Source organism: Mytilus californianus, unplaced genomic scaffold (assembly GCF_021869535.1).
Source record: "Mytilus californianus isolate M0D057914Y unplaced genomic scaffold, xbMytCali1.0.p SCAF_2, whole genome shotgun sequence".
NCBI classification, from domain to species: domain Eukaryota; kingdom Metazoa; phylum Mollusca; class Bivalvia; order Mytilida; family Mytilidae; genus Mytilus; species Mytilus californianus.
In genome coordinates this window covers 132,768,734-132,795,426 of record NW_026262668.1, presented here as the reverse complement: position 1 = coordinate 132,795,426, position 26,693 = coordinate 132,768,734, and the positions used below count along the sequence as shown (strand labels likewise).

At 32.0% G+C, this 26,693-nt stretch overlaps 1 protein-coding gene and 1 long non-coding RNA gene across 2 annotated transcripts in view; both read left to right on the top strand.

Moving 5' to 3' along the window:
* LOC127731073 (ATP-binding cassette sub-family F member 2-like) overlaps positions 1-26,140 on the top strand; it is a 33,650-nt gene extending 7,510 nt beyond the window's left edge. The window contains exons 5-14 of the mRNA XM_052239936.1: positions 308-575; positions 3,389-3,491; positions 4,250-4,345; positions 4,675-4,794; positions 8,822-8,911; positions 9,644-9,754; positions 20,710-20,772; positions 21,033-21,161; positions 21,401-21,604; positions 25,045-26,140. Coding sequence (XP_052095896.1) covers positions 308-575; positions 3,389-3,491; positions 4,250-4,345; positions 4,675-4,794; positions 8,822-8,911; positions 9,644-9,754; positions 20,710-20,772; positions 21,033-21,161; positions 21,401-21,604; positions 25,045-25,173 — 1,313 coding nt within the window. The 3' untranslated portion in view covers positions 25,174-26,140. The remainder of the gene's footprint in view (positions 1-307; positions 576-3,388; positions 3,492-4,249; positions 4,346-4,674; positions 4,795-8,821; positions 8,912-9,643; positions 9,755-20,709; positions 20,773-21,032; positions 21,162-21,400; positions 21,605-25,044) is intronic.
* On the top strand, positions 14,698-16,673 carry LOC127731077 (uncharacterized). Its single transcript, XR_007995484.1, has 2 exons — positions 14,698-15,407; positions 15,569-16,673. It is a non-coding gene; the product is annotated as an uncharacterized LOC127731077 (long non-coding RNA).
* Positions 26,141-26,693: the final 553 nt, after the last annotated feature.

The following is a 26,693-nucleotide window of genomic DNA, read 5'->3' as shown; positions in this document are numbered from 1 at the left end:
GGATATATATATGATATTTATTTTTAGAATCCCATGACAGATTACTGAATATCAATGAATCGAATGATGTTTATTTATTTTAGAATCTCATGACAGATTACTGGATATCAATGAATCGAATGATGTTTATTTATTTTAGAATCCCATGACAGATTACTGAATATCAATGAATCGAATGATGTTTATTTATTTTAGAATCCCATGACAGATTACTGGATATCAATGAATCGAATGATGTTTATTTATTTTAGAATCTCATGACAGATTACTGGATATCAATGAATCAAATGATGTTTATTTATTTTAGAATCTCATGACAGATTACTGGATATCTATGAGCGATTAGATGATATGGATGCTGACAAAGCTGCAGTGAGTGCAGCTTTCATTCTTCATGGTCTTGGTTTTACTAAAGAAATGCAGCAGAAGAAAGTGAAGGATTTCTCTGGAGGATGGAGAATGAGAATCAGTTTAGCAAGGGCATTGTTTATCAGACCATCACTGTTACTGTTAGATGAACCAACAAATCATTTAGATCTTAATGCTTGTGTATGGTTGGAAAATGAACTGAGCAAGTAAGATTTAATGTTTAATACTAAAGTCAATTTTAAACTGGTTAATAATATGGTAACATAAAAGGATTAATTATGTTATTAAAGAAGTATTGCTAGATTTTATATTTTTCTACTTTTGTTTTAAAACTTCGTGAGAGTGAAGTTTATTTTGAATAATTACATGACAAAAATGTAAGAACAAGAATCTTAAAACAATAATGTTATGAAACAATGCAATCAACTTTCTACCTCAAGAATTGTGTCCTGTATTCTTGTAAATGGAAATTTAACTAGCTATAATATCCAACACTGCAGTGCTATTCCTGAATCCATTACATTTATCAATATTATCAATATATACCCATGGTCTTCACTAAAGACATCATGTGAGTTTGCCTGTTGATGTAACTAAATAAAAAGGTCAATGTGATAAAGAAATATATGAATTATATAAACCTAAAAAAAAAATTTTGGCAGTGTCAGAAAAATGATGACATAAAAGGCCGAGTTAGAGTGCTTGAGTTCTCTGTTAGCAGGTTGAATTCAGCATTATGTTCAAAACTCATGAAGCGTATTTTGTTTCTGATTTCTGACCAATATTTTTTTAAATATTGAACCATCTTAAACATTTTTCCAATCCCATTGTTAACCTCTTTTACATTTGTAACAATCAAGCCAGTCATTGAAACTACAAATGTACTGGAAGTCCAAGCACAAGACATTCTGTCACAAATGATTAAATCATACATGGATACAGTTTCTTTTAACTGCAGTGTATCATTTGATGTATGGAACATCAGTGAACTGAAATTTGTGGTCAGTGTTCCAGCTAGGTCGTTTTCACAGGGCAGTCCGCCCTCCCTTTCCAGAGTGCCGCCCTGTGCCCTTTTTAAGCAGCCCTGCCCTTTTTCGCAAGTCCATGCCTTTGTTGCCGTAATATTTTGATGAAAATACAATTGTTCTACCTGTCTTCATATTTATGACAAGTTTATGACCCTCAGCTAATTAACATTAACAGCACAGGTGTAATAAGTTGTGATTACAGATAGTCTGCTTATAGACATCGGATGGGTCATTAATCCGTTAATTAAACTTCATAATTGACCATTGTAATAATTTTTCTCATTAAATTTCGGTCAGTCAGCATTTCAATTTCAATATTTCTCAAAAGATGACAATTTGCGTTTGATGTATCCGTAGATCGTCTGTTGTTTATATGTCAAAGATTTTTTTTTAAATTGATCTTTTAAACTAGTTTTAATCCAGAAGAAAGTAAAAACAATGCTTGACTGTACCTTTCATTGAATATCTATATCCAAATTAAATTAATTTATAAAGCTGTAATCCATGATCACAAATTGACTGCTTTGTTTACATTTGTTGAAAGCCATGTGCTTTTTTGGAGGGAAAATTCGGAAAAACCCTTTAACAAGAAACAGTTACATTTCATTGTTATTTATAGACAGTAAGATTTTCATTTTGATTAACTGCTAAGATTATTTCATTAAAAATGAATACTTTCTTGGGGTGAAACTGATAATACTTTAATACTCTACATCTAGGGGTGTGTAAAATGGAAAAGTGGGGGGGGGGGATTTTTTATATATTTTTATATATAATATTACAAATATAAGTTTAACAGTCTGAAAAGACATCGTTAAATGGATTTTAACTCTGAAAAACTCAATGTGGTTTATTATAATTCATTTATTATTTCTTTCATAATCAGAAACACTGGGCTACATGTATTAGTCATTTCAAACATATATTATTGCCTTTATAAGAACATTCAAGACTATTAATAAGTATGTACCTGTAGTAAAAATACCCTGGTAGGGCCTTAAAATTTCTACTGGGCCCTTGGAAAAAAGTTTTGGGATCCAGGTTGGCCATGTAAGGTATTGTTCAGAACAGTTCCTGACTGTATTGCAGATCTAGTGTAGTATTTTAACCGACATACGAAATTCCGCTGCGCTCTGCATTGCAACTTAACCATAGACCTACCATGCATCAAAAATGTTCTAGGGAAGACTCAACTAGTAATATATGTCCTTGCATGGTCCCTTTAATAAGTACTGTTACCCAAAATAAGGTTGATTTTCATTAAGCTCAAAAGTGACTAAACCCCCTCAAAACTCCTAGCTGAAACCCCTGCAGTTAACATAAGACAATGTTTGACATGCCCTTTTTGAAATATCAATCATCGTGCTAAAGTGCCCTTTTCATGATTGGCTCCCTGGCCTTTTGAAATCCTAGCTGGAACACTGGTGGTGTACTAGAAAATGTCCAAACAAATAAATTTGGAACTTCTCATTCTTTTAACGTGGAGCTTATAACCCAAATTGAATATCCCTATTCAATTTGTAATTTATATTCAACTTTTGATTTCCAGTTTATGTTTCTTTTCTCAAAATCGAAAGTAGCTTTGTTGATTCCAGAGGAATTTGCAGTTTTAGTTCATTAAAATCATTTTGATTTTTGACTTGCATTCCTTAACTTGTTTCAAAAGCAGTTAGGACATTTCATGTAGCAATAGGTAAACTATATATGGTGAATTGAATGATTGTAAAGTGTACATGTCTGACTGTCAGGTTTCATCTGACCTTGATCTCATTTTCATGGTTCATTAGTCAATGTTAGATTTTTGTTTAGTTATCAAAAGTGTTGTCATCCTGCAAAGTTCTCGAACTATAGAAAATGAATGTAAGTGTTGTATTATTAAAGTCTTTCATAGATAAAACCATGGAGTACCATTTTATGCTAATATTTAAAATTTTGTATAATCATCATATTGGTACACACAGATATATATATGATCTTTATATTTATTCCAGTTACAAAAGAATACTAGTTATGGTGTCACATTCTCAAGATTTCCTGAATGGAGTTTGTACAAACATTATACACATGCAGAATAACAAACTAAGATATTTTGGTGTAAGTTTGTATAAATATATACACATGCAGAATCACAAACTTAGATATTTTGAAATACGTTTACACAAACATTATACACAAGCAGAATCACAACCTTAGAAATTTTGGCGTAGTTTGTACAAACATTATACACATGCTGAATCACAAACTTTGATATTTTGATGTACCTTTGTACAAATATTATACACATGCAAAATCACAACCTTAGATATTTTGGCGTATGTTTGTACAAACATACACATGCTGAATCACAAGCTTCCATGTTCATTTGTACAAACATTATACACATGCTGAATCACAAACTTTGGTGTACGTTTGTACAAACATTATACACATGCTGAATCACAAGCTTCGGTGTACGTTTGTACAAACATTATACACATGCTGAATCACAACCTTAGATATTTTGGCGTATGTTTGTACAAACATTATACACATGCTGAATCACAAGCTTCAGTGTACGTTTGTACAAACATTATACACATGCTGAATCACAAACTTCGATATTTTGGCATACGTTTGTACAAACATTATACACATGCTGAATCCCAAACTTTGATATTTTGGCGTACGTTTGTACAAACATTATACACATACTGAATCACAATCTTAGATATTTTGGTGTATTTTTGTACAAATAATATACACATGCAGAATGAGAAGTAGCAGAAGATACAACTATTTAAAAAAAAATATTTCTATGTGATTACTATTTAGATGATATGACTTTTGACCTTGAAATGTTTGTTTGCTTTCAGGGTAACTATGACACCTTTATGCAAACAAGGATGGAATTAGAAGAAAATCAAATGAAAAAATATAAATGGGAACAGGATCAAATATCACATATGAAGGTAAAGTATGGAGCTGTTTTATCATGTAGAAGTAAACAGGCAAAGATATCAACTCAGAACTCCTAAATGGAATTCTCATGGCAGCATGTATACTTTAAGTGCAGAATTTCATCCCTGTTGGCACTGGTTGACAATAATTGCATTATAACAATCTTTGTCTTGTTTAATTCCAAAGTTATTGTCTGTCATACTATAATTTAGTATTTAGATATTAGCAATTAACTTTGTACGGTTAATTTAAGATTATTGTTGATGCAGATCATTTATAGCTATATGAACTAGCAAGTCTAGACATCTTCAGGAAGTAGAATGAATTATTTCTTTTTTAGAACTATATTGCAAGATTTGGACATGGTAGTGCAAAGTTAGCCAGACAAGCCCAGAGTAAAGAGAAAACCCTGAAGAAAATGGTGGATAGTGGACTGACAGAGAAAGTTACTCAAGATAAAGTAAGACAACATTGGCTAGTGTAACCGCTATGTCTTTATCATTCTTTAGCTTAAGTTGCCTCAGCGGTCTTATGGTAGCCTGCTCATTTGTATGTGGGGGTAGTAGGTTTTATCTATGGCCTGGTCACACCAAATACTTGGAAATTAGTATTTGCTGTTTTCTTGGCGTAATAGCAAAATCTGCTTGACTTGGAGTCGGAATAATGTGTCAATTTAGGGTACCATGTCTTCAGCAGACTGTTACCTTGTGAACTAGTGTGTTAAAAAGCTGGCTTAGCATGTGGGTCTGTTAAAAAGCAGTTTCATTTTCATATCTCATTAACATGTTTTCATCCTGATATGCATGTAATATTTGCCACTGGGCATTTAACACCATTCCATCATCATTTTAAATTTAAGGTGGTACCAAACACCTTGACTAAAATTAATTTGGCTCATTTAATTTTCATAAAATTTTGACAAAATATTTACTTTTGACCCTTTGACAAAAATATAAAAATTTCAAAAAACTTGAACCACACACTTTATCGGAAAAATTTCATTGGATATATAGCAGTTTGACAAACACTAATTTTGATCATTGAGAAGCTTAATATTTCCTTAACAATAGAACGTGATTAAAACGTTCAGCTGATTTTTACAGAGCTATATCCCTGTAGTGTTATGTACCACCTTAAGATGCTACTATAGTTTATATCTTTCAAAGAATAACTTTTGAAGCTGAATTAAAAATCAACTAGTAAAATCTGAATTTCATATTGATGAAGATGAATACTCATCTGTTCATTACTGTTTATACGACCGCAAAAAAATTTTGAGGTCGTATATTGGTATGGCGTTGTCGTCGTCGTCGTCCGAATACACAATGGTTTTCGCACTCTAACTTTAGTTTAAGTGAATGGATCTCTATGAAATTTTACCATAAGGTTCAATACCACAATAGGAAGGTGGGGATTGATTTTGGGGGTTATGGTACCAACAGTTAAGGAATTAGGGGCCAAAAAGGGGCCGAAAATAAGCATTTTTGTAACTTCCAGACATAACTTGTGTGTTAGCATATGGATCTCTTTGACATTGTACCACAAGATTCCATATCACAAAGGGTCAATGCTGGGATTGATTTTGGGGTTAATTGCCTCAAAATTTTAGGAATAAGGGGCAAAAAGGGGGCAAAAAACAAGCATTTTTCTAGTTTCATGACAATAACTTGTGTGTAAGTGTATGGATCTTTCTGAAATTTTACTACAAGGTTTCATTTCATAAAGGGAAAGCTGGAATTGAGTGTTGTGGTAATTGCCCAAAACGTTTAGTAATGAGGGGTCTAAAAAGGGGTTTAAAATAAGCATTTTTTAGTTTCTAGACAATAACTTGTGTTCAAGTGTATGGATCTCTCTAAAATTGTATTACAAGGTACCATACCACAAAGGCAAGGCTGTTATTGAGCTTGGTTTGGGGGGAAAGGGGGGTGGGGGTGATGAATCATAAGGGGGGCGGGGGTCAAAAAAGGGGTAATTTTTTTTTTTCCTTTTTTTTTTGTTTAAAATTTACATTTTAAGTTAGTTATTTTTTATCACGAAGAGAAAGTAGGAATTGAGTTTTGGGGTTAATTGCTCAAACATTTATGAATAAGGGGCCAAATATTGGTCAAAAATAAGGATTTTTTTAGTTTGCAACAAAAACTTGTGTTCAAGTGTATGGATCTCTGTGAAATTGTATTGCAATGTACCATACCACAAATTGAAGGTTGTGATTGAGGTGGGGAATGATGAATCAAAAGGGGGTTGAAAAAATGTGTGGGAGGTAGGATTTTTTTTTTTCCTTTTTTTTTCTTTAAAATTTTCCATTTAAAGATGGTTGTTTCAGATTTATATATGAAAGAAAATAATAATGATACAGTTATATATCATGAGGAATTGAAATTTAAAATTATGTATATTGGAAATTTAAGTTACATTGGAAAGTAATAATTGGCTTGGGGGGGGAGGGGGGTGGTTATGGCTCTAATGTTTAAGGAATAAGGGGAAAAAAGGTTAAAAAACAAGGGTTTCCATTTTAATAGACAAATAATTGAGTAAAGAACATTATTTAAAAGCAGTGTAAGGTTGGTAATTCAAACTCATTTAAATATCTCATCTACACTGCTTTTAAATTATGTAAATTGGAAATTTGCCAATAACTTTATTGTTAATAAATGCATTGGAAATTTGCCAACAATTTTAGTGTAATAAACTTCATTGGAAATTTGCCAATATAAAATTTTGCTGATGAAGGTTTTTTGTTTACCTTTAGCCTTGACTATGAAGTCATTTTCTATTTTTATAGCCTTATGATGTAGTTGAATTATTTAATACTTTTATGATGTGTTTAAATGGGGTTTTATCATGTTTATGGTTGCAAATTTATTGTTTTAGTATAATAAACTCCATTTAAAATTTGCCAATAAAAAAAATTTTTGTTTATTTTTAGCTATGATTATGATGTCATTTTCTATTTTACTTTTATGGTTGCAAAGAAATTTTTATTTTTAGATATTACTGTTAAATGATGCTGATTAAGGTTTTTGCTATGTTTAGCCATGACTATGATGTCATTTTCTATTTTAATATCTGTTATGATGTATTTAAATGGGCTTTTATGGTTACAAAGGAATTTTATTTTTAGATATTACTATAAAATGTTGCTGATGCTGATTAAGGATTTTGTTTATTTTTAGCCATGACTATGATGTCATTTTCTATTTTAATACCTTTATGATGTAATTTCCATTTTTAGATATTACTGTTAAATGATGCTGATTAAGGGTTTTTAGCTATGTTTAGCCATGACTATGATGTCATTTTCTATTTTAATATCTTTATGATGTATTTAAATGAGCTTTTATGGTTACAAAGGAATTTTATTTTTAGATATTACTTTAAATGTTGCTGATTAAGGATTTTTGTTTATTTTTAGCCATGACTATGATGTCACTTTCTATTTTAATACCTTTATGATGTATTTAAATGGGCTCCCTTTTATTTAGATTTTTGATTATTTATACATGTTACCAAATTGGTCCACATTGAACAAAAACGGTCCAAATTTCAACTTTATTACATTACATCAAACATTGAATTCTACATATTCTTTGATATATTGAAATTAACAAACAATTTAGTTTATGGATATTCCACCATAATAGGTAAATTAAATTTTTTCCAGTTTTTACACCACATTCATCCTGTGTCAGAAACCTATGCTGTGTCAAATATTTAATGACAATCCAAAGTCATAGCTGTATCAAGCTTGAATTTTGTGTCCATACTTGCCCCAACTGTTCAGGGTTCGACCTCTGCGGTCGTATCAAGCTGCGCCCCAGCGAAGCATTTTATTTTAATTTTATTTTAGTAATTTCCTTAAGACGATTAAGTTATAATGATGTGATTTTTTGCTGGTTTAATCAAATCTGGCTTAAAGTATGGCAAATGGTATGCTGGCAGCAAAAGAGGGTTACTCTTTTGTATAATCAACTATAGTTTTGAACATAGAGCTTCATACTTACTATTTTGTTTTCTTTACATTTAAGATGTATACTTCGGTTTGTATTTTTATTTGGAGAAATTTTTATGAATATCAAATCCAGTGCTTTTGTACCCTTGATTTACAGCTGAATATCTGCCCCATTCTCAATGCAAAAAAGGCTGGGGTTTTTTCCAAAGCAGATTCAATCAGAATTGTCAATTATAATCTTCTTAAACTATTATTAAAGCTGTAGTAAATTTCATTAAAAATGTTGTTTGCATTTCCATTGTTTTGATTTAAACTATTTATGCATTGGTGTTGAACATACCAAAATTTGGACCATGTATCTCAACTGGTCCTTGAATGGCTTCTGGTTCATTGTGAGCAAAGGAAAGATAGATGCCATTTTTCAGATCCAAGCCATAATAAACAGGTCCACATGATAGTAAATACCTATGACATATGAGACATTCATTGTTGATGAGTTTGTTTGTAGTATGATGTAAACAGAGTAATTTTTTTTCAGGTATTATGCTTTTCATTTCCTCCATGTGGTAAAATACCTCCTCCAGTGATAATGATACAACATGTCAGCTTCAAGTATGAAGATGATAAGGTAAATTAATTTGTTAAAACGCCTTAAATGTTAAAAAAGATAATTTTTTGCATGATTCACAATTCCTATTTGATCCTGCTATTTTGTTTTCAGAAAATCCTGTTGCAGCCTATTAATGTCAAATATTTAGTAGGTTCCTACATGCTACAATAAAGCAGTTCTCCCACAGAATAAATTAAAACTTTACATGCATGCTAGCCATTATACAAAGATGTAAATATTTTAGCCAAGGTAGACCTCAGATGCTAAGTGCCCTAAAATTCATTTGACACACTTTTAAAAAGTCTCTCAATCCAACCTATATGTTATGCTTCTTGACTTGCATTAAGTTTTACTTCTTAAGAGTTCAGATCTCAGTCTCTGGCCTACTAGCATGTATACTTATAAGTAGGAATGCATCTAGGGAGTACATGAGCCTTTCCCAAAAACAAAAGATCACTCACCATTATTTTATGCTTGATTGTATTTATCTAAGGCCTTACACAAACATCCTATTTTGTTGACTAGTTACATGAATCATAGCTCCTGTATCTCACATGTCACAGATCGAAGTATTTTGTTGTCAGCAATAAGAAATTAACCTTTATATATTAAATATATTTCATCAGTTATTAATGATTCAGCTAGTTTAAAAACTTACCAGTCAACTTGATATAAAAAGAAAACTGCCTGTAGAATTGTTTAAATTAATGGCAAACTAATTTGCAATATTTACACCTGAATTTTTTGCAGCCTCATATATATAAGGACCTGGATTTTGGCTTTGATTTAGATACCAGAGTAGCATTAGTAGGACCAAATGGTGCTGGCAAGTCTACACTTCTGAAACTTGTTGTTGGAGAGGTAAGGACTGTTTTAATTTTTGTCTTGCCTGCGACGAAAGACGCAGTATGCGAGACATCCGTATTACTATCCGGTGGCGGCGTAAACTGTTTGTATAAAGCTTTATATTTCAGAAGGTAGAAGACCTGGATTTTTCGTACCTTGTACATGCAGATACCTTATGTTACGAAGTTTCCGTCTGTCATATGACCATTGTCCTTGACCTCATTTTCATGGTTCAGCTACTGCTTGAAAAAAAATTACTGGTTTTTATACGACCGCAAAAAAATTTTGTGGTCGTATATTGGTATGACGTTGGCGTCGTCGTCGTCGTCCGAATACATATTGGTTTTCGCACTCTAACTTTAGTTTAAGTGAATGGATCTTTTTGAAATTTGACCATAAGGTTAAATACCACAAAAGGAAGGTTGGGATTGATTTTGGGGGTTATGGTACCAACAGTTAAGGAATTAGGGGCCAAAAAGGGGCCAAAAATGAGCATTTTCTAGTTTCCAGACAATAACTGTGGAACGGTGTATGGATCTCTCTGAAATTATACTACAAGTTTCCATACCACAAAGGGATGGTTAGGATTTGCTTTGGGGGGTTATGGCTCAAACCGCTTAGGAATTAGGGGCAAAAAAGGGGGAAAAACAAGGTTGTCCTGGTTAATGGACAAATACTTAAGTACAAAACATAATTTAAAGCAGTGTAAGGGAGATAAATCAAATACATCATTGAAATTATCTCCCTTACACTGGTTTTAAATTATGTATAAAGTAATGGTTAATGAACAATAAAGATAATCTAAAACAGTGTAAGGGAGGTAATCCAAATACAACGTTTTGGTTACTTCCCTTACACTGCTTTTAAATTATGTTTAAAGAAATGCATATTTATAAAGGAAGACCAGTAAAAATATCTGCAAATGTTTTCATCTTTTTTTTTTTACAAAAAAATCCATATGAAAGATTTGACACTATATTTTTATTAATTCTATTATAAAATAGATTAAGTTAGCACTATGGTAAATTTAAATGGGTAATTATGGTTGCCAACTCCATTGGAAATTTGAATTGAGATTATGACCATATCTTGAGGGAAAGAATTTTTTTGGGGGAAAAAGGGGGGGGGGATAAAAAGAAATTGTGGGGGGCCAATTTTTTCTCATTTCAGATTTCAGAAATTAAAAAGAATTATTCTTCAAATATTATTTGTTTTTCAAATTTCAAATATTGAAAAATTTCAAGAAGTAATCTTTAATTGCACAGTATGGCGCATTAGATTTGTAAAATCTTTGATCACATTTATTTATTTGTTATGCCGAATCTAACAGTGTATTTAGATTTTTAATTTTGGGTCCAGTTTTCAAATTGGTCTACATTAATGTCCAAAGGGTCCAAAATTAAACTTTGTTTGATTTTAGCAAAAATTGAATATATGAGGTTCTTTGATATGCTGAATCTAAACATGTATTTAGATTTTTGATTTTTGGCCCAGTTTTCAAGTTGGTCCAAATTGGGGTCCAAAATTAAACTTTGTTTGATTTCAACAAAAATTGAATATATGGGGTTCTTTGATATGCTGAATCTAACCATGTATTTAGATTTTTTATTTGTGGACCCCGTTATCTAATTGGTTCATATTGAGGTCAAAAGGGTCCAAAATTTAACTTTGTTTGATTTCATCTAAAATTGAATTTTTGGGGTTCTTTGATATTCCAAATCTAACCGTGTATTTAGGTTTTTAATTTTGGGTCCTGTTTTATAAATTGGTCTACATAGAGGTCCAAAGGGTCCAAAATTAAACTTAGTTTGATTTTGACAAAAATTGAATTCTTGGGGTTCTTTGATTTGCTGAATCTAAACATGTGTTTAGATTTTTGATTATGGGCCCAGTTTTCAAGTTGGTCCAAGATAGGGTCCAGTATTTAAACTTTGTTTGATTTGAACAAAAATTGAATATATGGGGTTCTTTGATATGCTGAATCTAAACATGTATTTAGATTTTTGATTATGGGCCCAGTTTTCAAGTTGGTCCAAATTGGGGTCCAAAATTAAACTTTGTTTGATTTCAACAAAAATTGAATATATGAGGTTCTTTGATATGCTGAATCTAACCATGTATTTAGATTTTTTATTTGTAGGCCCCGCTATCAAATTGGTTCATATTGAGGTCAAAAGGGTCCAAAATTAAACTTTGTTTGATTTCATCGAAAATTGAATTTTTGGGGTTCTTTGATATGCCAAATCTAACCGTATTTTTAATTTGGGTCCCGTTTTTGTCGAGCCTGCGACTTTTGTCGCAGAAAGCTCGACATAGGGATAGCGATCCGGTGGCGGCGTTAGCTAACTTCTTAAAAGCTTTATATTTTAGAAGATGGAAGACCTGGATGCTTCATACTTTGTATATGGATGCCTCATGTTACGAAGTTTCCGTCAGTCACATGTCCAATGTCCTTGACCTCATTTTCATGGTTCAGTGACTACTTGAAAAAAAAGTTCAGATTTTTTGTAATGTTAAATTCTCTCTTATTATAAGTAATAGGATAACTATATTTGGTATGTGCGTACCTTGCAAGGTCCTCATGCCCGTCAGACAGTTTTCACTTGACCTCGACCTCATTTCATGGATCAGTGACCAAGGTTAAGTTTTCGTGGTCAAGTCCATATCTCAGATACTATAAGCAATAGGTCTAGTATATTCGGTGTATGGAAGGACTGTAAGGTGTACATGTCCAACTGGCAGGTGTCATCTGACCTTGACCTCATTTTCATGGTTCAGTGGTTATAGTTAAGTTTTTGTGTTTTGGTCTGTTTTTCTTATACTGTATGCAATAGGTCTACTATATTTGGTGTATGGAATGATTGTAAGGTGTACATGTCTAGCTGGCAGGTGTCATCTGACCTTGACCTCATTTTCATGGTTCAGTGGTCAAAGTTAAGTTTTTGAGTGTTGGTCTTTTTTTCTAATACTGCATGCAATAGGTCAGCTATATTTGGTGTATGGAATGATTGTAAGGTGTACATGTCTAGCTGGCAGGTGTCATCTTACCTTGACCTCATTTTCATGGTTCAGTGGTCAAAGTTAAGTTTTTGAGTTTTGGTCTTTTTTTCTAATACTATATGCAATAGTTCAACTATATTTGGTGTATGGAAATATTTTATGATCTATATGTCAGTCACGCAGGTTTTATTTGACCTTGACCTCATTTTCAAGGTTCATTGCTCAGTGTTAAGTTTTTATACGACCGAAAAAAAATTTTGAGGTCGTATATTGGTATGACGGCGTCGTCGTCGTCCGAATACACAATGGTTTTCGCACTCTAACTTTAGTTTAAGTGAATGGATCTCTATGAAATTTTACCATAAGGTTCAATACCACAATAGGAAGGTGGGGATTGATTTTGGGGGTTATGGTACCAACAGTTAAGGAATTAGGGGCCAAAAAGGGGCCGAAAATAAGCATTTTTGTAACTTCCAGACATAACTTGTGTGTTAGCATATGGATCTCTTTGACATTGTACCACAAGATTCCATATCACAAAGGGTCAATGCTGGGATTGATTTTGGGGTTAATTGCCTCAAAATTTTAGGAATAAGGGGCCATAAGGGGACAAAAAACAAGCATTTTTCTAGTTTCATGACAATAACTTGTGTGTAAGTGTATGGATCTTTCTGAAATTTTACTACAAGGTTCCATTTCACAAAGGGAAAGCTGGAATTGAGTGTTGTGGTAATTGCCCAAAACGTTTAGTAATAAGGGGCCTAAAAAGGGGTTTAAAATAAGCATTTTTTAGTTTCTAGACAATAACTTGTGTTCAAGTGTATGGATCTCTCTAAAATTGTATTACAAGGTACCATACCACAAAGGCAAGGCTGTTATTGAGCTTGGTTTGGGGGGAAAGGGGGGTGGGGGGTGATGAATAATAAGGGGGCGGGGGTCAAAAAAGGGGTAATTTTTTTTTTTCCTTTTTTTTTTGTTTAAAATTTACATTTTAAGTTAGTTATTTTTTATCACGAAGAGAAAGTAGGAATTGAGTTTTGGGGTTAATTGCTCAAACATTTATGAATAAGGGGCCAAATATTGGTCAAAAATAAGGATTTTTTAGTTTGCAACAAAAACTTGTGTTCAAGTGTATGGATCTCTGTGAAATTGTATTGCAATGTACCATACCACAAATTGAAGGTTGTGATTGAGGTGGGGGATGATGAATCAAAAGGGGGTTGAAAAAATGTGTGGGAGGTAGGATTTTTTTTTTTCCTTTTTTTTTCTTTAAAATTTTCCATTTAAAGATGGTTGTTTCAGATTTATATATGAAAGAAAATAATAATGATACGGTTATATATCATGAGGAATTGAAATTTAAAATTATGTATATTGGAAATTTAAGTTACATTGGAAAGTAATAATTGGCTTTGGGGGGGGGGGGGGTTATGGCTCTAATGTTTAAGGAATAAGGGGAAAAAAGGTTAAAAAACAAGGGTTTCCATTTTAATAGACAAATAATTGAGTAAAGAACATTATTTAAAAGCAGTGTAAGGTTGGTAATTCAAACTCATTTAAATATCTCATCTACACTGCTTTTAAATTATGTAAATTGGAAATTTGCCAATAACTTTATTGTTAATAAATGCATTGGAAATTTGCCAACAATTTTAGTGTAATAAACTTCATTGGAAATTTGCCAATATAAAATTTTGCTGATGAAGGATTTTTGTTTACCTTTAGCCTTGACTATGAAGTCATTTTCTATTTTTATAGCCTTATGATGTAGTTGAATTATTTAATACTTTTATGATGTGTTTAAATGGGGTTTTATCATGTTTATGGTTGCAAATTTCTTGTTTTAGTATAATAAACTCCATTTAAAATTTGCCAATAAAAAAAATTTTTGTTTATTTTTAGCTATGATTATGATGTCATTTTCTATTTTACTTTTATGGTTGCAAAGAAATTTTTATTTTTAGATATTACTATAAAATGTTGCTGATGCTGATTAAGGATTTTGTTTATTTTTAGCCATGACTATGATGTCATTTTCTATTTTAATACCTTTATGATGTAATTTCCATTTTTAGATATTACTGTTAAATGATGCTGATTAAGGGTTTTTTGCTATGTTTAGCCATGACTATGATGTCATTTTCTATTTTAATATCTTTATGATGTATTTAAATGGGCTTTTATGGTTACAAAGGAATTTTATTTTTATACGACCGCAAAAAAATTTTTGTGGTCGTATATTGGTATGACGTTGGCGTCGTCGTCGTCGTCGTCGTCCGAATACACATTAGTTTTCGCACTCTAACTTTAGTTTAAGTGAATGGATCTCATTGAAATTTTACCATAAGGTTCAATACCACAAAAGGAAGGTGGGGATTGATTTTGGGGGTTATGGTACTAACAGTTAAGGAATTAGGGGCCAAAAGGGGCCAAAAATAAGCATTTTTGTAACTTCCAGACATAACTTGTGTGTAAGTGTATGGATCTCTCTGATATTGTACCACAAGGTTCCATATCACAAAGGGAATGCTGGGATTGATTTTGGGGGTAATTGTCTCCAAATTTTAGGAATTAGGGGCCAAAAAGGGGCAAAAAACAAGCATTTTTCTAGTTTCATGACAATAACTTGTTTGTAAGTGTATGGATCTTTATGAAATTGTACTACAAGGTTCCATATCACAAAGGGAATACTGGGATTGATTTTTGGGGTAATTTCCTCCAAATATTAGGAATTAGGGGCCAAAAAGGGGCAAAAAACAAGCATTTTTCTAGTTTCATGACAATAACTTGTTTGTATGTGTATGGATCTTTATGAAATTGTACTACAAGGTTCCATATCACAAAGGGAAGGCTGGGATTGATTTTGGGGGTTTTCCCTCAAAATTTTAGTAATTAGGGGCCATAAAAGGGCAAAAAAAACATGCATTTTTCTAGTTTCAGGACAATAACTTGTGTGTAAGTGTATGGATCTTTATGAAATTGTACTGCAAGGTTCCATATCACAAAGAGAAAGCTGGAATTGAGTTTGGGGGTAATTGCCCTAAACGTTTAGGGATTTGGGGCCAAAAAACAAGCATTTTTCTAATTTCCAGACAATAACTTGTGTTCAAGTGTATGAATCTCTCTGAAATTGTACTGCAAGGTACCATACCACAAAGGGAAAGCTGGGATTGAGTTTGGGGGCGATGAATCATAAGGGGGTTCAAAAAATTGGGGGGGGGGGGATTTTTTTTTTCCTTTTTTTTCTTTAACATTTTCCATTTTAAATTGGTTATTTCTGATTATATATAAAAGCAAATAATAATGATATGGTTTGAATAGGCATACATGTGAACCTCCCGACGGGAGTACAATAATCCCGTTTTCAGGGGTCTCCTCCCCCCCTCTCGTTGAAAAAATCCCGTGTATGAAATTTTTCATGAATGAAAAATTTCTGCCCAACATAACATCTCAGGCATCTGGTGTAACTGACATTACCTGAAGTTATATTTTACCTGTAAATCAATTAACATGCATAATTATATGGCTTCACTTGTCAGCTTGGGTGTCAAACATACTGGTAAGCAACGATTTTTACCTCAGGCTAACTGCCGTTGTGTAACAAAAACTGTGTATTTATTGGGTTACTTCCCTTGATTTATCCTGTTTTAAGTTACTTTCCTTTTAATAATGAAAATTTTTAAAAGAATATAAATAAAATATAAATTGAACAAATAATCATAAAAGGATGGTTATTAAATGATTTTAAATGTCTTAGGACAAATAAAAAAATAATAATTTGAAAATTATTTGAGGATTCTATACTTCCTTTTAAGGCTTAAATTGAAATTTATATAATAACTATGACCCTATCTTTACAGATAGAATGAATTTCTGAGTTTGCAAATAAAAACTATTTGCAAGAGAAAAAAAAAAAAAATAAAAACTATTTGCAGACAGCTAAACAAATGTTCTGGTTGCAATGATTGTTTTATAGAATATGAAGTAAAAAATTTAAAGAACATGCTGGAAAAAAACAATGTTAGATTGAACATGTAGAATATAAAGATGGAGAAACTTTATAAGTACAAGGGTACTATAAACATAATAAATTGGTTGGAAAGTTGAAGAAAACACACTTTAAAAGACCATTTTTACAGCACACGGTTACATTTACAACAAAATTAATGTCGATTAAAAACCTCCTGATCTGAGTCCTAATCTCCTGACCAAAATTTCCCAATCTCCTGATCTGAGTTTCACAGTCCATCACATGTATGAATAGGTAAATTGAAAATTTTTAAGTTCTTAGACCACTTTCATTCTGTGTCAGAAACCTATGCTGTGTCAAATATTTAATTACAATCCAAATTCAGTGCTGTATCAAGCTTGAATGTTGTGTCCATACTTGCCCCAACTGTTCAGGGTTCGACCTCTGGGGTCGTATCAAGCTGCGCCCCAGCGGAGCATTTTATTAGATATTACTTTAAATGTTGCTAATTAAGGATTTTTGTTTATTTTTAGCCATGACTATGATGTCACTTTCTATTTTAATACCTTTATGATGTATTTAAATGGGCTCCCATGTATTTAGATTTTTGATTATTTATACATGTTACCAAATTGGTCCACATTGAACAAAAACGGTCCAAATTTCAACTTTATTACATTACATCAAACATTGAATTCTACATATTCTTTGATATATTGAAATTAACAAACAATTTAGTTTATGGATATTCCACCATAATAGGTAAATTAAATTTTTTCCAGTTCTTACACCACATTCATCCTGTGTCAGAAACCTATGCTGTGTCAAATATTTAATGACAACCAAAGTCATAGCTGTATCAAGCTTGAATTTTGTGTCCATACTTGCCCCAACTGTTCAGGGTTCGACCTCTGCGGTCGTATCAAGCTGCGCCCCAGCGAAGCATTTTATTGTGTTTTCGTCTGTTATTAAACTATAAGCAATAGGTCAACTATATTTGTTGTATGGAAGAATTGTTAGCTGTACATGCCTGCCTAGCATGGTTCATCTGACCTTGACCTCATTTTCATGGTTCATTGGTCAATGTTTAGTTTACTTGGTTAATGTTAAGTTTATGTGACAGTTGTAATAAAGCTTTATATTTAGGACTATCAACATAATATCAATGATTAGTAAAGAAGGCGATACATTTCAGCGTGTGCACTCTTGTTTAAATTGGTCTTCATTGAGGTCCAAAGGGTCCAAAATTAAACTTAGTTTGATTTTAACAAAAATTGAATTCTTGGGGTTCTTTGATATGCTGAATCTAAACATGTGTTTAGATTTTTGATTATGGGCCCAGTTTTCAAGTTGGTCCAAGTTGGGGTCCAAAATTAAACTTTTTTTGATTTCAACAAAAATTGAATATATGGGGTTCTTTGATATGCTGAATCTAACCATGAATTTAGATTTTTTATTTGTGGGCCCCGCTATCAAATTGCTTCATATTGAGGTCAAAAGGGTCCAAAATTAAACTTTGTTTGATTTCATCAAAAATTGAATTATTGGGGTTCTTTGATATTCCAAATCTAACCGTGTATTTAGATTTTTAATTTTAAGTCCCGTTTTTTAAATTGGTCTACATTAAGGTCCAAACGGTCCAAAATTAAACTGCTGAATCTAACCATGTATTTTGATTTTGGACATTGGACCATAATAGGTAAATTAAAAAAATTCAAGTTCTTAGACCACATTCTTTCTGTGTCAGAAACCTATGCTGTGTCAAATATTTAATAACAATCCAAATTCATAGCTGTATCAAGCTTGAATGTTGTGTCCATACTTGCCCCAACTGTTCAGGGTTCGACCTCTGCGGTCGTATCAAGCTGCGCCCAGCGAAGCATTTTATTGTGTTTTGGACTGTTTTTCAATAACCATAAGCAATGGGTCAACTATATTTGGTGTATGGAATAATTGTAAGGTGTACAAGTCTTTGTGACAGTTTTTATCTGACCTTGACCTCATTGTCATGGATCTTTAAAAATATTAAGTTTATGTGATACTTGTAGTAAAACCTTTATCTCAGACCTTCAACATAAACTCAATGGTCAGTAAAACAGGCGAGACATTTCAGCGTGTGCACTCTTGTTTTATTAGGTACAGGGGTTTTTTTTTCACCATAAAAAGAAAATAACTTCAATATAAAGGCAATATCAAGATTACCAAAAAAGAAATATCTAGAAACATCAAGATCCCCAAAAACAGACATACATGTTGAAACATCAAGATCACCGAAAACAGATATACATGTGGAAACATGAAGATCACCAAAAATAGATATCTAGAAACATCAAGATCACCAAAAACAGATATACATGTAGAAACAAGATCACCAAAAATAGATATCTAGAAACATCAAGATCACCAAAAATAGATATCTAGAAACATCAAGATCACCAAAAATAGATATCTAGAAATATCAAAATCACCAAAAATAAATACTGTGGATTCATTTTTATTCGTGGTATACCAATTTTCGTGGGTTTCGTGGGTCACAGCGAACCACGAATTTAAGAATTCAACGAAGAATAATCCTGAGAAATGTGTATGGAGTCGGATGTTTATTTCCGGTTATGTTATGCAGTTCTAGTATAGTGTTGACTAGCGATTAACATTGTAACATAACACGAGTTTTTATTGAAAGTATTTTGGTTAAATCAATAATAAATATATCGAATATCAGTGATAATTTACTTTTTAAAATTGATTAAAACTGTTCATGGAAAATAACTGCAAGTTGTTAATTATCGTGTCATAGTTTGGTTTACTGGTGATTAAAAAATCAATAGGATTAAGTACGAGGATATTGCCCGTAGGTAATATTGTTTATGACATGAACATTTATTTTCACACCTTTTACTTATATGACTGTTTATTAGGTCTGATTAGGGAAATGAGCTTTCAATCATAGAGTTTTGAATGCCTTATAAAATTCCGACAAGAATTTATAAATTGTAAAACAAACAAATAATTATTTGTCTCTGTCCATTATTGTAATAGAAGTTTTCAATGAACACTTTAATCTAGAATGACCAAGCGAGGATTTTGACAATTCAAAACTTTTTCAATGAATTCCTTCTTTTTTCTTTGTTTTATTATTGATCAAACCAAGGAGGTTATATGATCTCCTAAATCAAAAAGAAATCCACGAATTACGTATCTGATTGTTTTTTTTTGTAATCAGCAATCCACGAATTTACGTATACCACGAAACGTCTTTTTTTCTCTATCCACGAAAATTGATACCCACGAAAATAAATGAATCCACAGTATCCAGAAACGTCATGATTACAGAAAATAATTCAGAATAATTGAATACTGTGAGGCATACTTCATCCTATCACTTGACATGCATGAAAAGTATATGTTATCTATTTCTTTCATAGTATCTTTATGCAGCAAGCTTATCAGCAGGAAAAACACACTTATTCCACACTGTGTCCAAAGTGAAAATTTTTTTTTTCGATTGCTGCAGTGAAAAATTTGAAGTTAATGTGAGAAGTGAAATGTCATATTGCATGATTGACAAAGAAGATGTTCATTAATTTTAGAAAAAATTAATGAAGTTTCCTGATAATTTACCAGAATTTGATTTTCTGTGTGACATCACTAGCCATGGTCACCTTTTATACACCATCATAACAGTAAAACTAGACAACAAAAAATGTTGACAAGTTGACATCATAACTGAATTAGGACTAGCATGACTAGTGAAGAGCTAAAAACAAACAAACCACTCATATATAATTTAAAATATTTACTCTTGTTGATAAAGGTATAAATGGGCAAAGAAATAAAAGAATCCAAACTTATTGAATGAAGACATTCACTTAATTCCTGTTAGTTTCTTTCTTATTAAATTTCAGTGTAAAGGGAGCCAGTCAAAGATGTAAACTGGTCAAATTAATGCATGTATATATTGCTGAAATTAAATATTAACTGGATTTGTTATTTATTTTAGTTGGTACCCACAGAAGGAATAATCAGGAGAAATTCTCATTTGAAGATAGGCAGATATCATCAGGTAAATATGTAATATTGCAGTCGATAAGTAAATTTACCAGTACTGTTATATTTATTTTTATGCTTAAAGTGTTAAAACAATGGTTTCATATAATTTTAATGTTCCACTTCTTTAAAGAAAGCAGATAATTAGGGTTTGATAAAAGTGCTTTGAGGAATGGAAAGCAGGCAAAAGTGAAAACAACACAACATATTAACTTTGCTGATGCATTCAAGAGTAAATCTCAGTATTTCATGTGAATTAACTATTTTATGTTCTAGCACTTAGCAGAGGCATTAGATCTAGAGCAGTCTGCTTTAGAATGGATGACAAGGTGCTTCCCAGATGTCAAAGAGAAAGAAGAGATGAGACGTATTATTGGACGGTTTGGATTAACAGGTCCACAACAGGTATACAATATTGTATGAAAGAAATGTTCACCACTTAACTATGCTTGTAAAAAAATAATGATGAAATTTGCTGTTCCTCTTTGGAAAAATGGTAAAGATCAAGGAGTAAGTTTGTTTTCTGGATCTAATTTGAAAAGTTTTCATTCAGCTACTTAATTTTTAAGGCAAATGATTATATTTTTTGTTTTAATTGAAGTCTCTGTTGCATAAAAATTTTAACATCTTGTTTTTTTTTCCAGATTTGTCCAATTAAAAATTTATCTGATGGACAGCGGTGTCGTGTCATATTTGCTTGGTTGGCATGGCAAAACCCACATATACTGTTACTGGACGAACCTACAAATCATTTAGACCTGGAGACAATAGATGCATTAGCTGATGCTATCAATGATTTTGAAGGAGGATTAATTCTTGTCAGTCACGACTTCAGACTTATATCTCAGGTAACTTAAAAAGTCAATCATAACTTCAGACTTATATCTTGGGGAACTTCAAAAGTCAGTCTAGACATCAGACTTATGTATCAGGTAACTTAAAAAGTCAGTCAGTCACAACTTCAGACTTAAATCTCTGGGACCCTACAAAGTTGGTCACTACTTCAAACTTATATCTCAGGTAACTTATAAAGTCACGATTTCAGACTTGTATCTCAGGTAACTTAAAAAGTCAGTCATGATGTTAGACTTATAAAAATTTTTACTTGTAACTTATATCAAGGATTTAAGAAACAAGTCACAATTTCAATTTCTCAGTACTTCAAATAGTAAATTGCAATCTCAGACTAATATTGGAAGTTTTTTTGAAAGGCTGTCAGAAAATTATCTTAGGAAATTAAGAGTTCAGTAATGACTTCATACTTATACAACAAATAGTTAAAAAGGTCAGTCAGGACTTCGGACATACATCTCGGGTAATTTACGTCGGTACTGATGAGACCAAATCTCATGTAAGGAGTTGAGATGTTTCTCGCATCACACTGAAGCGCTTACACTTGTCTGTTTTTGTAATGAAATGTATATCAGCAATGTCTCGGAAGAGTTTGAAAATCAATGCCAATCAACTGTTTTTAAAGGAGTGCCCCTTGGAATTATCTGTGCGTCCGGTCTTGAAAGCGTTCTCACACGTTTCTTTATGAAATTTATATCTAAGGTTTAAATCAGCAATTCTTCTTGTATTTTTTATGTAAAAAAAAAAAAGTCAAAATTACCTCAAAAATTATATTGGACTTATTGCCCTTAAAAAGATAAAATAAGAAAATCGGCGGGGGACATTGGAATGCTGTTCTTTTTTTTCTTCTGTAAATTGACAGATCCAAATAAGTGAAGTTTCTGTTTGAATAAGAAAAAGAAAATCAGAACTTTTTAAAGTAGTTTCATTTTTTATACGACCGCAAAAAAAATTTGTGGTCGTATATTGGTATGACGTTGGCGTCGTCGTCCGAAGACACATTGGTTTTCGCACTGTAACTTTAGTTAAAGTGAATGGATCTCAATGAAATTTTACCTTAAGGTTCAATACCACGAAAGGAAGGTGGGGATTGATTTTGGGGGTTATGGTACCAACAGTTAAGGAATTAGGGGCCAAAAAGGGGCCAAAAATAAGCATTTTTGTAACTTCCAGACATAACTTGTGTGTTAGTGTATGGATCTCTCTGACATTGTACCACAAGGTTCCATATCACAAAGGGAATGCTGGGATTGATTTTGGGGGTAATTGCCTCCAAATTTTAGGAATTAGGGACCAAAAAGGGGAAAAAAACAAGCATTTTTCTAGTTTCATGACAATAACTTGTGTGTAAGTGTATGGATCTCTCTGACATTGTACCATAAGGTTCCATATCACAAAGGGAATGATGGGATTGATTTTGGGGGTAATTTCCTCCAAATTTTAGGAATTAGGGGCCATAAAGGGGCAAAAAACAAGCATTTTTCTAGTTTCCTGACAATAACGTGTGTAAGTGTATGGATCTTTATGAAATTGTACTACAAGGTTCCATATCAAAGAGGGAAAGCTGGAATTGATTTTGGGGGTAATTGCCCACAACGTTTAGGAATAAGGGGCCAAAAAGGGACCAAAAATAAGCATTTTTCTAGTTTCCAGACAATAACTTGTGTTCAAGTGTATGGATCTCTCTGAAATTGTACTGCAAGGTACCAAACCACAAAGGGAAGGCTGGGATTGATTTTGGGGGTAATTCCCTAGAAATTTGAGGAATTAGGGGCCATAAAGGGGCAAAAAAACAAGCATTTTTCTAGTTTCAGGACAATAACTTGTGTGTAGGTGTATGGATCTTTATGAAATTGTACTGCAAGGTTCCATATCACAAAGGGAAAGCTGGGTTTGAGTTTGGGGGTAATTGCCCTAAATGTTTAGGAATTTGGGGCCAAAAAACAAGCATTTTTCTTGTTTCCAGACAATAACTTGTGTTCAAGTGTATGGATCTCTCTGAAATTGTACAGTTCATACATGTGAACCGCCCGAGGGGAGTACAATAATCCCGTTTTCAGGGGTCTCCTCCCGACCTCCCATTGAAGACAAACAAATCCTGTGTATGAAATATTTCATGAATGAAAAATTTCAGCCCAACATATCTGGTGTAACTGACATTACTGAAGTTATATTTTACCTGTAAATCAATTAACATGCATAGTTATATGGCCTCACTTGTCACCTTGGGTGTCAAACATACTGGTAATAAACGATTTTTACCTCAGGCTAACTGCCGTTGTGCAATAAAACTTTATTTATTTAAAATGAATGTTGGGTTACTTCCCTTGATTTATCCTGTTTTAAGTTACTTTCCCTTAAATAATGTAAATTTTTAAAAGAATATAAATAAAATATAAATTGAACAAATAATCATAAAAGGATGGTAATTAAATGATTTTAAATGTTTTAGGACAAATAAAAAAATAATAATTTGAAAATTATTTGAGGGTTCTATACTTCCTTTCAAGGCTTAAATTGAAATTTATATAATTACTATGACCCATGGTTACAGTTTGAATGTGTTACTTATCATGCATTAAAAATCTACTTGCATAAAGATAAAAATAAAAGATCTATTGCAGATAGATAAGCAAATGTTCTGATTGCAATGAATAATTGTAAAAAAGATATGACCTAAAAAATTTAAAGAACATACTGAAAAAGAAGAATGTTAGATTGAACAAGTTGAAAGTTTAAAAAGATAGAGAAAATTTATAAGTACAAAGGTACTATAAACATAATACATTCGGATGGAAAGTTGAAGAAAACACACTTTAACAGACAATTTCTACAGCACACGGTTACATTTACGACAGAATTTATGTCACTTAAAAACATCCTGATCTGAGTCCTAATCTCCAAAACTCCTGATCTTAGTTTCACAGTCCATCACATGTATGTGTACTGTAAGGTACCATAGCATACCACAAAGGGAAGGCTGGGATTGAGTTTGGGGGTGATGAATCATAAGGGGGTTAAAAAAAAAATTGGGGGGGGGGGATTTTTTTTCCCTTTTTTTCTTTAAAATTTTCCATTTTAAATTGGTTATTTCTGATTTATATATAAAAGCAAATAATAATGATATGGTTTGAATAGATAAATTAAAAATTTTTAAGTTCTTAGACCACATTTATTCTGTGTCAGAAACCTATGCTGTGTCAAATATTTAATTACAATCCAAATTCAGTGCTGTATCAAGCTTGAATGTTGTGTCCATACTTGCCCCAACGGTTCAGGGTTCGACCTCTGCGGTCGTATCAAGCTGCGCCCCAGCGGAGCATTTTATTGTTGATTTGTTTGGAATTGACTTAATCCAAATTATTTGTAGGACATGAAAATCGTATAAATCTAAGATGTAGAATAACTTTTATTTATATTGTAATGTTAATTTCAGGTAGTGGAAGAGATCTGGATTTGTGAGAAACAAACTGTTACTAAATGGGAAGGAGATATCTTTAGTTACAAAGAAGCATTGACTAAAAAGGTCAAGAAAGAAAATGCAAAAATGTTAAAAAATATATGAGTATGAAATTTAGGGAAAAAATTTTGTGATATTTATTTATAAACAATTTTTACTGCAATTTAAAACCTGATGGTAATGTGTTTTCATCAGCAGGGCTTGTACATCATCATAATTTGTGGATTTATTTGGCGAACTGTTCTTATAAAATAGAGGAATCTCTTTGTGATATTTGTTTGGTGACACAGTTTGAAACAGTAATCAATGCTACTGTATATTAATATACATAATAGGGAATATTATATGAAATTGGTGTCTGATGACTTGCAGCAACATCACTACTACAATGATCATACTAGATTGTTTGAATAGATTGACTGCATCAATAAGTAAGACCTACAAAAGGCTACATTTGTAATTGTACCAAATATTTTCTTTATAGCTGAAAATTGCTGAAAAATTATTTTTATGTGTTTTAGCATGAAAAAAGCTCCATGATATTAAATGTTGTCAATGCAGTAATTGGCATGATGTTTTTAGTAGACTTCAAAAGACAGAATTACACAATCAGTAAAATTTGACAAAGTTCATTCCATAGCCTGACAGATTTCTTGGTTTTAAAAAAGAAAAGGGGTGGGGATATCAGTGCAAAATGTAATTTATAATGTATTAAAAATTTATTGCAAATGGTCAATATGGTCTAAAACATGATATTCTGTTGTATTTTTGATTTCAGTGTATGAGAATGTCTTCTTTCATTGATGCGTTCAAACTTCATGCTTGGTTTCATGCCAATCATATAAATTATTTCAGTAAAATGTTGTCACTTTAAATTTTTTATAGAATTGTATTAAATTACGAACAAAGGACATTTTTCCTTTACTTGTATTTTATTTATTGTAATGTTGGAATTTGTTTGATAGGTGACAGATTTTATTGGTTTCAGTAATGTTTTTATTTTCTTGATTTCTGTTACGTATTTTACTTTTGATTTCAGCAATGAGATTTCATAAAATATTTCAATACTTGTTCACAATTTTATTATTTTATAGGCCATCTCCACTACAATATCATAGATGATAATTAAAGGTATCAAATGTAAAAAAAAATTTTAACAAATTAAAAAAATCCGTATTTCTAAAGGATACAATGGTTCAAATGTTCACACAGAGTTATAATTTGATTTTAAATTATTTGGATTTTTTTTGGATAAAAAAATGTGAAGAATGTCTTATTGTATTACTATTTAAAAGAACAAATCAAATTATACAATATACAGTTGGACTTTTCATATGAACTTATGTAATGTTATTTCGGAATTAAACATTGAATTTTTATAACTTGAATGTTATTTGGCCCTTAACTGTACTTGCCAGTAAGAACCAAAATATAAATGTTATTTTAGTATAAATCATAGCTTACCTGATCTCAAAATTAATTGCAGTAGTTCTTGCTTCTTATATCCATATCAACCAGTTATAAGAATGGAAAGATGTGTAGAGAATGAGACAATATCCCAGATACATGAGTTAAAACATACCTTTGAAGTTCCCAACAATGGAAGTGCTAAAGAAAGGCCTCAA